Source organism: Geotrypetes seraphini, chromosome 12, assembly GCF_902459505.1.
Source record: "Geotrypetes seraphini chromosome 12, aGeoSer1.1, whole genome shotgun sequence".
NCBI lineage: Eukaryota > Metazoa > Chordata > Amphibia > Gymnophiona > Dermophiidae > Geotrypetes > Geotrypetes seraphini.
Window position 1 is genome coordinate 96,507,705 of NC_047095.1, and position 15,546 is coordinate 96,523,250.

At 46.5% G+C, this 15,546-nt stretch overlaps 1 protein-coding gene across 1 annotated transcript in view; it reads left to right on the plus strand.

Annotated features, from left to right (window-relative positions):
* Positions 1-15,546, plus strand: part of LOC117346145 (vomeronasal type-2 receptor 26-like) — a 119,908-nt gene that overhangs the window by 79,272 nt on the left and 25,090 nt on the right. The window contains exon 7 of the mRNA XM_033915547.1: positions 7,234-7,360. Coding sequence (XP_033771438.1) covers positions 7,234-7,360 — 127 coding nt within the window. The remainder of the gene's footprint in view (positions 1-7,233; positions 7,361-15,546) is intronic.

Genomic DNA, 15,546 nt, shown 5'->3' on the forward strand with positions numbered 1-15,546 from the left:
CTCCCCTATCTTTCTCTGTGAATAGATCCCACGTGTCTATCCCATTTGGCCTTAAAATCGGGCACGCTGCTGGCCTCAATCACCTGTAGTGGAAGACTGTTCCAGCGATCAACCACTCTTTCAGTGAAAAAGAACTTCCTGGTGTCTCCTCGCAGTTTCCCTCCCCTGAGTTTCCACGGATGCCCTCTTGTTGTCGTGGGACCCTTGAAAAAGAAGATATCTTCCTCCGCCTCGATGCGGCCCGTAAGATACTTGAACGTCTCGATCATGTCTCCCCTCTCTCTGCGCTCCTCGAGCGAGTATAGCTGCAATTTGTCAAGCCGTTCCTCATATGGAAGATCCTTGAGTCCCGAGACCATCCGGGTGGCCATTCTCTGCACTGACTCCAGTCTCAGCACATCCTTGCGATAATGTGGCCTCCAAAATTGCACACAGTATTCCAGGTGGGGCCTCACCATGGATCTATACAATGGCATAATGACTTCCTCCTTACGGCTGACGAAACCCCTTCGTATGCAACCCATTATTTGTCTTGCCTTGGATGAAGCCTGCTCCACTTGATTGGCAGACTTCATGTCCTCACTGACGATTACCCCCAAGTCTCGTTCTGCTACCGTTTTTGCTAGGATCTCGCCATTAAGGGTATAAGACTTGCATGGATTTTGGCTGCCCAGGTGCATAATTTTGCATTTTTTGGCATTGAAGTTGAGTTGCCATGTCTTAGACCAGCGCTCCAGCAGGAGTAGGTCGTGCATCATGTTGTCGGGCATTGAATCTTCGTCTGTTGTGCATTTGCCCACTACATTACTTAGTTTGGCGTCATCGGCGAATAATGTTATTTTACCTCGAAGCCCTTCTGACAAGTCCCTTATAAAGATGTTGAATAGGATTGGGCCCAAGACCGAGCCCTGTGGCACTCCACTGATCACCTCCGTCATTTCGGAGGGGGTGCCATTCACCACCACCCTTTGGAGCCTACCTCCAAGCCAGCTCCCAACCCATTGCGTCAATGTGTCACCTAATCCTATAGAACTCATCTTACCCAGCAACCTGCGGTGTGGTACACTATCGAATGCCTTGCTAAAGTCCAGGTACACGACGTCTAGGGACTCCCCAATATCCAGCTTCTCCGTCACCCAATCAAAGAAGCTGATCAGGTTGGATTGGCATGATCTCCCCTTAGTAAATCCATGTTGTCGGGGATCCCTTAGATTCTTTTCATCCAGGATTTTATCCAATTGGTGTTTAATTAGAGTTTCCATTAGTTTGCTCACTATCGATGTTAGACTCACTGGTCTGTAGTTTGCTGTCTCCATCTTTGAGCCTTTCTTGTGGAGTGGAATGACGTTAGCCGTCCTCCAGTCCAACGGGACGCTGCCTGTACTAAGGGAGAGGTTGAAGAGCGCGGACAGTGGCTCCGCCAAGACATCACTCAGCTCCCTAAGCACTCTGGGGTGCAGGTTGTCTGGCCCCATTGCTTTGTTAACCTTGAGCTTCGACAGCTCACCGTAGACACTGCTGGGCGTAAACTCAAAGTTTCTAAAAGGGTCAACTGAGCCAACCCTTGTCTGTAGCTGAGGGCCGAGCCCCGGCGCTTCTCGGGTGAAGACTGAGCAGAAGTATTCATTTAATAGTTGGGCTTTTTCCGAATCCTTATCCACATAGTCTCCGTCTGGATTCCTAAGGCTTACAATCCCGCCTGAGTTTTTTCTTCTGTCACTGATATACCTGAAGAAGGATTTATCTCCCTTCTGGATGTTCTTTGCCAGAGACTCTTCCATGTGGAATTTAGCCTCTCTGACTGCTGTTTTGACGGCTTTTGATTTGGTCAGGTAGTCTGCTCTAGAGTCCTGCTTCCCAGATTTTTTGTAAGAGATGTATGCTTTTTTCTTCTCCTTGATTAGGTCTGAGATCTCCGCAGTAAACCACTGTGGCTTATTGTTCCTTCGCCGTTTACTTACTGATTTAACATAGCGGTTTGTTGCTTCTTGTATGGTGGCTTTCAAAGTCGACCACATTTCTTCCACATTATCAGTTTTTGCTTGGCTTTGTAGCGCCTGGTGAACGAAGTCTCCCATTTCTTTGAAATTTGTGTCCTTGAATTTGAGGACCTTGGTCAGTGTGGTAGATTTAGTGAAACCTTTCCTGAGATTGAACCATACCATGTTGTGGTCACTGGAGGCCAATGTGTCGCCCACCGAGACCTCTGTGACACTTTCTCCATTGGTAAGTATCAGGTCCAGTATTGCCTGATCCCTTGTCGGTTCCAACACCAGTTGCCTGAGTCTTGCTCCCTTCATAGTGTTTAATAGCCTCCTGCTGCTGCCGGAAGCAGAGGTAAGTGTAACCCAATCCACATCAGGCATGTTGAAGTCACCTAGCAATACTGTGTCCCTCAGCCTCAAAAAAGTATTGGCAGTTTAGTTCGCCAGGTATGTTGTTTATGTCTGTACCCTCCCCCAACTTACCTAGTTTAAAGCCCTGTGTAGTAGGCGGGCTAGACGGTGTCCAAGGACGTTCTTCCCCCTCCTGGTCAGGTGTAACCCGTCTGGTCCCAGCAGTCCTTGCAGTGCCTCTCCGTGGTGTAGGAACCCAAAGTCTCCTTGCACCATCCCTGCAGCCAGTCGTTCGCCCTCCGGACTCGATCCTCTCTGGCACTGCCCTTGCCCCTCACTGGGAGGATCGAGGAGAAGACCACCTGCGCATCCATCCTCCTCAGCTTCTCTCCCAGGGCTCTGAAGTCTTCAGGTATGCTCTCCGGGGTGCACCTGGCAGTGTCGTTGGTTCCGACGTGGATGAGGATCATAGGGAAGTGATCCTGGGGTTTGATGAGTCTGTCCAGATTATCGGTTACATCCCGGATCCTGGCTGACCTGGATGACCACATCCGGATGTTCCGTGATGTGGTCCTCTCTGGCGGTGTCCTCAGTTGCCCAGCATTGTTCCTCTATGGTGCACAGTCCCTCCAGTTCTTGTACTTAAACCTGCAGTCTCCCAACCTCCTTCTTCAGGCTGTCCAGTTCCTGACATCGATTGCATATGTACGCCTGCCTCCCGGAGGGGAGGTAGTCATACATATGACACTCGATGCAGTATACTGGGTAGCTCCCCTGGGTTCCTGTAGCCTCCATTTCTTTATCCTTGCTCCTCGGTGATTGGGAGTGGTGCCTGGCCTGCAGCTAGCTGAAAAAGTAGAGAGAGAGAAAAGAATGAGAAGAGAAGAAAAGTTTTTTTTTAATTTTTATTTTAGAAGTTAGATTTGCTGCTGGGCTGCCTGGGCTCCTTCGCAAAGGCGCTCTCCCAGAAGAGCAGTGAGACACCCTAGGGGACACTGCATTGAACTTCATATAAAAAGGTCCACATCTCATCATAACCCCCTTATATTTGGTGAGCACTCCCAAACCTACCCAAAACCTACTGGACCCAACTAATATCCCTTATGCCTGTAGATGTCATCTCTCTTTAGGTACAGTAGGATTTGGGTAGGTTTTCAAAGGCTCTCATAATCTACCATAAGTGTAGTAGTTAGTTTAGAATATGAGACTGGTTCCCCATCTCTATAGTCTACTGCATTGCCCACTAGGCTATTCCAGGAACCTGCTTGTTGCTCTACTATAATATATATAATATATGTAACGCCAGATCAGTCTGCAACAAGACCCAAATAATAAAAGACCTACTCGATGACTCCGATCCGGGTTTCTTGTGCATCACAGAATCATGGATCGGAAAAGACGATACTTTCACACAAAACGAACTCTGCCCCCCTGGCTACCACGGCCTCTTCTCACCCAGAATCAACCGGAAAGGAGGAGGCCTGGCTCTGCTTTACAAATCATTCTTCAATGTTCAGCTCCTTGAAAAGGGCAGCCCTACCTCCCTAGAATTCTTACTAGCTTCAGTTAAAGACGAACTCCAACCCCACCCACTAGGCATCTTGCTTCTCTACCGCCCTCCTATCCCCTGGAATAAATCCTCTGAACTTGTCCTAGAGACTATAACAAGAGTCTTCCTAAAATTCCAGAGACTACTGATCATAGGAGATATTAACCTCCACCTTGATGATAACACCAGCATGGACACATCTGAATTCAAAGACTTCCTCACCTCCCTTGGCTTCACAACTCCTCCACCCACACCTACCCATGATAAAGGACATAAACTAGACATCATCAGCTTCCTCGACCTGACTGAGCACAAAACTTCTGCCGAAGAGGCCTGCTGGGACCTTGTCCCGTGGTCTGACCACCTTCTAGGCTCTTTCTGCCTCCCCATCTTCATGTCTCATCTAGGTACTCCACCCCGGCCCACAAAATCTATCACCTACCGCAAAAAAATCACGAGCGAATTGTTCTGGACCCAATTTCTTAACCAACTTCCCCCTTCTCCTAAACACACAGACCCAGAGTCCAACTGGCATAATTGGGTTACCCTTTCCGGGACTACCTACCACGCTCTGGCCCCTTTATCTACAAAATCTATCTCCCACTCCCACAAAGCCCCTTGGTACCTTCTATATCACAGGGAACTAAAACAGAATTGTCGAGCCCTGGAACGGAAATGGGAAAAAATCGAAATCCCCCTCAGACAAACAATCCTGGCGAGACAACATCAAGTGCTATAACACAATACTAAAAAAAGCAAGAAAGAATTTCTATGGAGATAAAATCACCAGATCAATAAATCAAAATAGTACTCTGTTCTACATCTGGCGAAACTTAACCTCAAAAAATGACTCCACCTCTCCCCTCTCCCCTCCTTCCGCAAATGACTTTGCCAAATTTTTCAATGAAAAGATTTCTACCATAAGGAGCTCTTTCCCCTCAGCAGTCTCTTACAATTCTCTTCCTCCCAATGACTCAAACCCTATCCCAGCTGATAGATCCTGGACGACATTTGAACCCATATCTGAACCCCAGATCTCTAAACTCTGCCTCAGACTGAAATCCTGCAAATGCATCTTAGATCCTTTCCCATCCCACCTTTATGAAAACATTCCTGCACAGGCCATCTCCTCCCTTACGAGACTCATTAACTCTGCTCTACTATCAGGCTTGTTCTCCACAAAAATGGGCCACATTGCCTTGTCACCTATTCTGAAAAAAGCCGATCTCTACCCCTCCCTACCATCAAACTACCGTCCCATAGCAAATATCCCTCTACTTACCAAACTTCTAGAAACCATAGTTGCTACCCAGCTCTCCTCCTATCTCGAGAGATTCTCCATTCTTCACCCCTACCAACATGGCTTCAGACCCTGCTTTAGCACTGAATTCCTCCTAGTTTCCCTAATTTCAAAGGTACAACAACTACACTCACGTAACAAATTCGCTGTCCTACTACAATTCGATCTTTCCGCTGTTTTTGATGTCGTCCATCACGCCATACTACTTTAACAACTTTACGAGATTGGAATCGACTCCACCGTCCTAATGAGGTTCTCAAACTTCTTACGCTCCCGTTCCTACACCGTCAACACAAATGGCACCATGTCCACTCCTTGGACTCCATCTTGCGGTGTCCCTCAAGGATCACCCCTTTCCCCTATTCTCTTTAACATCTACATGTCCTCCCTGAAACTCTTTCAACTATCCCCCCTGGAAACAATCTACACTTATGCAGGTGACATCCTTGTCCTCCTTGAGACTGACCAGAACCTCACCAACCTCCACGAAAACATTACAGCTTGCATAATGAGACTCCGTGCCTGGTCCCTCTCGGTACAGATGTAACTAAACGAATCTAAAACAAAACTACTCTGGCTCGGCCCAAAATTCGAACACCTGCCCACACTTTTCACACTACCCACAGGCGATAAACTACAGCTCGAGTTCTCATGCAAGGTCCTTGGTATCACTATCGATTCCTCTCTCTCCCTCAATGACCACCTCAACTCCTTGGCAAAATCATGCTTTTTCAGCCTTCACATGCTGAGGAAAGCTAGATCCTACTTCAGCCAACAACACTTTGCCATCCTTGTCCAATCCATCATCCTCTCCAAACTAGATTACTGCAACACCATCTACTTAAATCTATCAAAAAAAAGTATTCTAAGACTCCAGCTAATCCAGAATACTGCAGCCAAACTGATCTTCTCAAAACGCAAGTCTGACCATGCCTTCCCATTCCTTGCCAAACTTCATTGGCTCCCAATAATCTCCAGAATCCATTTCAAATGTTCCTGCCTGGCTTTCAAGATCATTCACGGAATCCTGCCTCCTCTTATCCCACTGTCTTTCAAATCCTCCAGTCCCGACTCCTCCAGAACTGCCCAAAGGCTTAAACTAGCCTTCCCCTCTCCACACGGCATCCACTATTCAGGCAAACTGGGAAAATCCCTTCTCTTCAAAATCACAGGTCTTTGGAACGACCTCACCACCCCGCTGCGGAACCTGAGCTCCCTTCAGTTATTCCACAAACAACTGAAAACCTGGATTTTCAGCAAATTGTAGCTCTATCCTTCCTCCCTTTCTCTCCCCCCTTCTACACATAAGTTCATGTAATCCTTTTTCTTCTTCTCTACCCACTATTTTAAGTTCTTGTAAACCGTGTCGAGCTCCATTCTCATGGAGATGATGCGGTATATAAACTTAAGGTTTAGATTAGATTAGATTAGATATAGGCAGGTATATATACATCTTGAGGGTAGAAGGGGGTCAGTAATCACTGGGGAGGTGTGGGGAGGAGTCATGCCTTCATCCTTCCAGTGGTCATCTGGTAAGTTTGGGCACCTTTTGGCACATATTCATTGTTAAACAGGTCTAGCCCCAAAACATCCACACTCTACCCTGGACATTTCCTAAAATGTTTGATTATTGCAGAAAAATGTCCAAATTATAAGCCCACCCAAACCATGCCTCCAAAATTCCTCCTCCAAATTTAGACATGCCTCAGATAACTACCATTCCTCTAAGAGAGAGGAAGACATAGCAGATGGAAGGATGGGCAGACTACATTAGCTATATTATCTTTATTTGTCTTCATTTTTCAAGGTTTCTGTGCTCCTGTCCTAAACACCATCACAGAAATGCCTACTTTTTAATAAAAAAAATAATTTTCTGTACTTTAAGTGTTCTAGAGATAAATTATCAATTGGTGAAAAATAGTTACAGTAGACAGATAGATCTTTCTGAAAACAAATCTCTAAGGGGGTAATTTGTGATATCTGAAAATTAATGTTGCATTTTAAAAATCAAAGCTATCATTTGAAAATAATTTCCCCTCAATCCTCAGACACCTCCACAATCCAGATGCTCTCAGAGCTGTTCTCCTGGCTACTGGAAATTACCTAGAGAAGGAAAACCCATCTGCTGCTATGACTGTATTCCCTGTCTAGATGGAGAAATTTCCAATCAAATCGGTGAGTGAGATGCTCGTGCTGGCAGGTTATTCAGAGTGGTGCTTGCTTTGTAAAATTTATAAAAACATGATAAAAGTTATACTGAAATAAAGACCAGTAGACCATTGAGTCCAATATGCTATCTCCAATGGTGGCCCAAGAGCATCTTATCAATTTAGTGGTCTTATGCTCTTAGCCAAGAAAAAATAATACTCTACACCACACTAGCCTCTAAATCTAGGCACAGAGACATCTAACCTGGTAGAAAAAATAATGAATAGTGAAGAAAAAAGACCTCAGATAACAGGCACCCCTTATAGTAAGCAGCTGCAACAAATGGGGACCATTTAAAAAAAATCCACATGAAAGGAAAAAACTCCACACAACATCATTCACCAGGCCAGGAAATATCTGCACATGCAAACAGGTATACCAGTTCATCACATCAAGAAAGGGAAAATATTGAATTTACTTATCTTTATATAAATGCTGTTCATCAGATGCAGTTGACTACATTAAAAAAAATAAATAAATAAAAACTCTAAAGAAACCCGACAGAGAATCCCTGTTTTGCTTCCAGTGCATCAAGGGTATAATTCCTGTTCTACAGTCACAGCAAGTGCAAAATGGAGAATAGGAGGAAAAATGTCAACTTTTTAAAATCTCTCATAAACTCCCTCTTTTAATTCCAACCAATCAGAAGAGGAATCCCAACAGTGACATCATAAGAACGCTGATCACTTAACATGCAATTTCAAACCATTAGGTTCAACTGCATTCTAATAAAAATATCCACTTTTGTTCATGTTGTTACAAAGCTCCTTTAAAGTTACCTTGGGTGCTAAACATTACATTACATTACATTAGGGATTTCTATTCCGCCATTACCTTGCAGTTCAAGGCGGATTACAAAAGAACTATCCAAGATGTATTACAACAAGAACTTACAAAAAAAAAAAAAAATTGGTCATTTTCAAAAAGAGTGAGAAATGGGTAAGGTTATTTGTTTGGGGTAATTGGCTTTAGTGAGAGGTGGAGTTTGAGACTTGCGGTATTTCTTTTTCAGAGTTTTCTTGAAGAGTATGGTCTTTATTTCTTTTCTAAAAGTCTTGTAGTCGAGGGATGCCATCAGTAGATTGGCGATTTGATGGTCTAGTTTGGCTGCTTGAGTGGCCAGGAGGCCATCATATAGTTTTTTCCGTTTGACCTCCTTAATTGGGGGGTTTGAGAATGGGGTGTGAGTTTTCCTATGTCTGGTTGCGGTATTGTGGATGAGGCGGTTATTCAGGTAGTTTGGACTGTCTCCATATAAAGTCTTAAATAGTAGGCAGTAGAATTTAAATTGTATTCTTGCTGGGATTGGAAGCCAGTGCGATTGGAGAAATGCTTCTGTAATGTGATCATGTTTCTTTAATGAGTAGATGAGTCTTAGTGCTGTGTTTTGAATAGTTTGTAGTTGTTTTGTTATGGTTGTAGGGCATGGGAGGTAGAGGATATTACAGTAGTCAAGTAGGCCTAGTATTAAGGACTGAACTATGGGCTGGAATTGAGTTTTCTCGAAGAATTTCCGAACTTGTCTTAAGTTTCTCATGACTAAGAATGACTTTTGTATTGTTTTATTGATTTGCGGTTGCATGGTGCAGCATCTGTCGATAGTTATTCCTAGCAGTTTTAGGGTGGTTTGTATGGGGTAGTTGATTGCGTTGATTTCAATATTGGTTATGGTTGGTATTTTGTTGTTTTCTAGGAGGATGAATTTCGTTTTATCTGGGTTCAATTTCAGTTTGTGATCTTTCATCCAGGTTGCTATTGATTTTAGTGTTTGTTATATTGTGTTCAACATGGAGAGTTCAGGTTGATCGAAGGGTATGAGAATGGTAATGTCATCGGCATAGCTGTAGGAGATTATGCCTTGTTTGTCCAGGTGAGAGCTGAGGGAGGCTGTATAGAGATTGAGGAGAGTCAGGGATAGTGGGAATCCTTGGGGAACTCCACAGGGGTTTGACCAAGGTTCAGATTTTTGTTTGTCTGATTTTACTCTATAGGTTCTTGATTTAAGGAATCCTTCAAACCATGTGTATACTTTATCTATTGTACCTATTGTACCAGGATTTGTAGTAGAATGTTATGGTCCACCAAGTCGAATGCAGCGGTAAGGTCTAGTTGTATGAGCATCATTTTTTTTCCTGTGCTGAGATGTTGTCTGGCTATGTCCAAGAGAGATCCTAGTAGTGTTTCTGTGCTGAAGTTGTTTCTGAAGCCGGATTATGTGGGATGGAGTATGTTATGGTTTTCTAGGTAACTGAGAGGAATTTGGCAACTAGTCCTTCTATTATTTTGACGTAAAGTGGAATAGAGGCAATGGGTCTGTAGTTGGCTGTTTGGTCTATCGGTCCTTTGGGGTCTTTGAGGATCAGGGTGATGATGATTTCGCTGAGGTTGGTAGGGTAGTGGCCGTTTATTAACGAGATTTGTATCCAGTTTAGAAGAAGAGCGCGGAATTTTGTGCTGGATGTTTTTAGGAGATATGGTGGACAGTTGTTGAGGTCACAGGATGCATGGCTGTATTTTTTGTAGTATTTGTTGAATTCAGGCCATTGTATGTTGGGGAACTGAGACCATATTCTATCTGCTGCAATAGAATCTCTATCTATGGGGAGAATTGTGAATTCGTTAGGATGGGTAGAGGTGTCATTGAGGGTAGCTCTTGCATTGGTAATTTTATTTTGGAAGTGTTCTGCTAATAGAGTGGCTGAGGGGGAGTAGTATTGTTAGTGGTCAGGTAGGGTTTGGTGTCGGTTAGGGTTTTTAGAATTTGGAATAGTTTTTTGGTGTCTTGGGTTTCAGTGCCTATTAGGTTGGTGTAGTATGCTTTTCTCTTGTCCTTTAATTGTGATTTGTATTGTTTGTTGATTTTTTTCCAGGCGGATTTTGTATGATCCGAGTTCGATTTTCTCCATTTTCTCTCTAGTTGTCTACATTGTCTTTTGAGTTGTAGCAGTTCGGAGTCGAACCATTTATCTGATCTCCTTGGTTTGCAGTGGGGCTAAATCATCAAGGGTGTTGGAGCAAAGTCTTTCTCAATGTAAGATGAAGTCCTCGGGGTTGTTTTCTAGAATAGTTTCATCTATTTTAGACCAGAATATGGAGGGTTCGATGTGTTTGCGTGAGGTGTATGTTACTTTATTGAGTTTTGTTATAGTTTTTTTGTTGTTTTTGTTCCAGTTGATGTTGAAAGTGTAGGTGTAGTGGTCTGACCAGATGGATCTGGACCATGCTCCGTTAGATGTATGAATTTCTGTTAAGGATGGTTGGTGGGTCATGAAGGCTGCAATATCAAGTTGGTGGCCTTTTTCATGAGTTGTTTGTGGATTTAGCATTTGGAAAGATAAGGCTTTGAGAAATGAGAGAAAGTTGTCTACTTGTTTGGATGATTGATCATCTAGGTGTAGATTTAGGTCTCCTAGGAGTAGGTTGTAGGTTGCTATTAGTGAGTTTTGGTATATGAAATCTTCCACTTCGGTTCTTGCTAAAGACCAGTTTCCCGGCGCTATGTAGCAGAGCATGCAGTTTAGTGTATCTTTTAGTGTGGTGCTTGAGAGTTGGCAAGCTAAAAGGTCCATGTACGAGTTAGATGTTTTCTCAATTATATTAAGGGTTAGATCTTGTTTGATTAAGATTGCTAGGCCTCCGCCTCTTTTTTTTTCTCTGCAGACCACTGTAATTTTGTATCCTTGTGGGCAGACTTCAGTTATTCTGGGGTCTGAGTCGAAGGTTAGCCAGGTTTCTGTGAGGAAAAGACAGTCCAGGTTTTCTTGTGTTATCCAGGTTCATATAAGCTCTGTTTTTGGACCTAGCGCTCTGATATTTAAGTAGGCACATTTGAGTGTGGATATCTCTGTGTAATAGTTGTGGGTTGTGTTTGGATATATAAGTGATTTGGTATGCCGGTATGGTTTAGTCTTAGTGTGTGTTGGTCTTCTTCCCCATGCTGTGGTAATGGAGTGCAGAGTGTTAGATTGTAGGTTTGAGTTTCTGTCACTTGATGTTCTCCTATTTTGGAAGAGAGATTTATTTATATCTGTAGCGGGTGTAGGGAGGAGGTTATTTGCTGCTGTCTTCCCGCTGGTTAAAATAAGGATTAACAGTATGAAGTGCTGGGCTCGTGAGGTTAGCTTCATTTTGGGGGTTTTTTTGTTTGTTTGTTTGGTGGTTTGTGGTTGGTGAAAGGTCTTTGGTGGTTTGGCTGCTGTTTTACGTTTGGTTTTACGTTTGGTAGTGTTGTGGGGGTGGATCGCTTCTTGGTCGCTTCACAAAGGTGCTATAAGCGTCTTAGACAGCGCGCTGTTAGGCGCTGAATCTTTTATTGGTTCAATGTAGTCCTGTCAGGTGGGGGGAGGGGCAGAGTGCGCTCCCACGCCAGCAAGCCTCCCTGCCTGCTCCTGAGTCCAGCGATGTCGGCCAAAGTGAGATTCAAATAAAGCAAAAAGAAAAAGAGACAAACTAAAAACGAGTGCTGGGAGACTCCCTGAGCCTTCCAACTGGCTCAGTGTAGTCTCGTCGGGTGGTGGGAGGGGCGGAGTGCGCTCCCACACCGGCAAGCCTCCCTACCTGCTCCTAGGTCCAGCGATATGGCCAAAGTGAGTTTCAAACAAGAAGTAAACAGAAACTAACAGAAACACAGGTGCTGAGAGACTTCCTGAGCCTTCCAACTGGCTCAGTGTAGTCTCGTCGGGTGGGGGAGGGGCGGAGTGCGTTCCCACGCCGGCAAGCCTCCCTGCCTGCTCCTGGGTCCAGCGATGTGGTACATTTGTTCCAACACTATACAATGGAAAGTGTAAAATGTATGAGAATACTGAAGACAGTGAGCAACTAAAGGCACTTTCAGTTTACCCATTCATAAACATGAATGATGTTCAATCAACCAGGTCTTAAGAGCGATTGATGTCTGCCCTACAAAACTTAGATTATACGAACATTGAATTAAGTAGATCACACCTAGACACTCACATATAGTGCAACAACTCAGCTCCTAATTTTTACCCACATTCTTGGAGATGTAAATTGAACCTTCCATAATCACTGAGCACATTGTACAATTTTTACATTTCTTGTGGTCCCAATCCTTAGATATCCATTATTTTAATGAAATCCAAATGTCTACTTGATTAAGCTGCTCTCAACTGAAAGGAAAACAATACCCTACCATTCTCAAACATCTGGGCCACTCCCCTTGTACCCCACATAGCTCTGCCTATGCTCAGAACTTCGATTGAATGTTGATGGAATGGTCTGTTTATGGATGCATGAGTATGGCATTTACTGCTATTTATATTTTTTATATTGATTATGTATGTTCTTTCCTATTACCGTATTTTCACGCAGATAACGCGCACCCGTGTAAAACGCGCACACAGGTATAGCGCGCAGAAACCACGATTTTATGTACAAAAACTTTTGTATACCGCACTCACGGGTATACCGCGCATGCAGCCCGACTGTCCTTTCGCCCGCCCCAACTCTCCTCTGGCCACCCCGACTCTCCTTTCGCCCTCCCCAACTCTCCGTGCGCTGTCCCGACTCTCCGTTCACCCTCCCTGACTTTCCGTGCACTGCCCCGCCTCTCCGTGCGCTGTCCAGACTCTCCGTCCACCCTCCCTGACTTTCCGTGCACTGCCCCGCCTCGCCGTGCGCTGTCCCGACTCTCCGTTCACCCGCCCTGACTTTCCGTGCACTGCCCCGACTCTCCGTGCGCTATCCCGACTCTCCGTTCACCCGCCCTGACTTTCCGTGCACTGCCCCGACTCTCCGTGCGCTGTCCTGACTCTCCGTTCACCCGCCCTGACTTTCCGTGCACTGCCCCGCCTCTCCCTGTCCCCCCTTGAAGGTCTGCCTGTCCCCCTTGAAGGTCTGTCCCCATCCTGAAAGCCTGATGCCCCCCCCGACGTCCGATACATCCCCCCCCGGCAGGACCACTCGCACCCCCAACCCGAAGGACCGCCGACTCCCCGACAATATCGGGCCAGAAGGGAGCCCAAACCCTCCTGGCCACGGCGACCCCCTACCCCCACCCTGCACTACATTACGGGCAGGAGGGATCCCGGGCCCTCCTGCCCTCGACGCAAACCCCCCTCCCTCCAATGACCGCCCCCCCCAAGAACCTCCGACTGCCCCCCCAGCCGACCCGCGACCCCCCTGGCCGACCCCCACGACACCCCCACCCCCCTTCCCCGTACCTTTGGTAGTTGGCCGGACAGACGGGAGCCAAACCTGCCTGTCCGGCAGGCAGCCAACGACGGAATGAGGCCGGATTGGCCCATCCGTCCCAAAGCTCCGCCTACTGGTGGGGCCTAAGGCGCGTGGGCCAATCAGAATAGGCCCTGGAGCCTTAGGTCCCACCTGGGGGCGCGGCCTGAGGCACATGGTCGGGTTGGGCCCATGTGCCTCAGGCCACGCCCCCAGGTGGGACCTAAGGCTCCAGGGCCTATTCTGATTGGCCCACGCGCCTTAGGCCCCACCAATAGGCGGAGCTTTGGGACGGATGGGCCAATCCGGCCTCATTCCGTCGTTGGCTGCCTGCCGGACAGGCGGGTTTGGCTCCCGTCTGTCCGGCCAACTACCAAAGGTACGGGGAAGGGGGGTGGGGGTGTCGTGGGGGTCGGCCAGGGGGGTCGCGGGTCGGCTGGGGGGGCGGTCGGAGATTCTTGGGGGGGGCGGTCGTTGGAGGGAGGGGGGTTTGCATCGAGGGCAGGAGGGCCTGGGATCCCTCCTGCCCGTAATGTAGTGCGGGGTGGGGGTAGGGGGTCGCCGTGGCCAGGAGGGTTTGGGCTCCCTCCTGGCCCGATATTGTCGGGGAGTAGGGGAGTCGGCCGGGCAAGAGGGCTTGGGCTCCATCTTGCTCCGATCGTGGATGCGGGTGCGGGTGGGAGCGCGTGCGAGTGGTCGTTCGGGGTGGGGGTGCGAGCGGTCCTGCTGGGGGGATGAATCGGGCGTCGGGCGGGGTGGGAACTATGTAAAAAAAATTTTGTATACCGCGCTCACGCGTATAACGCGCGAGGGGTATGCGCGGTAGGTAAAAACGCGTATAACGCGCGCGTTATATGCGTGAAAATACGGTAATTATGAATTTCCTTTATTTATTTATTTATTTTTTAGTTTATCTATATATATAAAATCGGATGTATGTATGTATGTGCCGCGATCACGCAAAAACGGCTTGACCAATTTGAACGAAACTTGGTATGCAGATCCCTCACTACCCGGGATGATATGTTCTGGGGGTCTCGCGGCCCACCTGCACACGTGGGCGGAGCTACAAACAGATAATCGGATTTCACCCATTCATGTCAATGGAAAAAATGTAAAGAGCTGCCAACGCAAAAACGGCTTGCCCGATTTGAACGAAACTTGGTATGCCGATCCCTCACTACCTGGGGTGATATGTTCTGGGGGTCTCACGGCCCACCTGCACATGTGGGCGGAGCTACAAACATAAAATCAGATTTCACCCATTCATGTCAATGGAAAAAATGTAAAACAGCTGCCAACGCAAAAACGGCTTGCCCGATTTGAACGAAACTTGGTATGCAGATCCCTCACTACCTGGGGTGATATGTTCTTGGGGTATCGTGGCCAACCTGCACACCTGGGCGGAGCTACAAACAGAAAATCAGATTTCACCCATTCATGTCAATGGAAAAAATGTAAAAACTGCCTCCGCAAAACCGGCTTGCCTGATTTGAATGAAACTTGGTATGCGGATCCCTCACTACCTGGGGTGATATGTTCTGGGGGTCTCACAGCCCACCTGCACATGTGGGCGGAGCTACAAACATAAAATCAGATTTCACCCATTCATGTCAATGGAAAAAATGTAAAACAGCTGCCAACACAAAAACGGCTTGCCCGATTTGAACGAAACTTGGTATGCAGATCCCTCACTACCTGGGGTGATATGTTCTGGGGGTATCGCGGCCAACCTGCACACCTGGGCGGAGCTACAAACAGAAAATCAGATTTCACCCATTCATGTCAATGGAAAAAATGTAAAAACTGCCTCCGCAAAACCGGCTTGCCTGATTTGAATGAAACTTGGTATGCGGATCCCTCACTACCTGGGGTGATATGTTCTGGGGGTCTCACAGCCCACCTGCACATGTGGGCGGAGCTACAAACATAAAATCAGATTTCACCCATTCATGTCAATG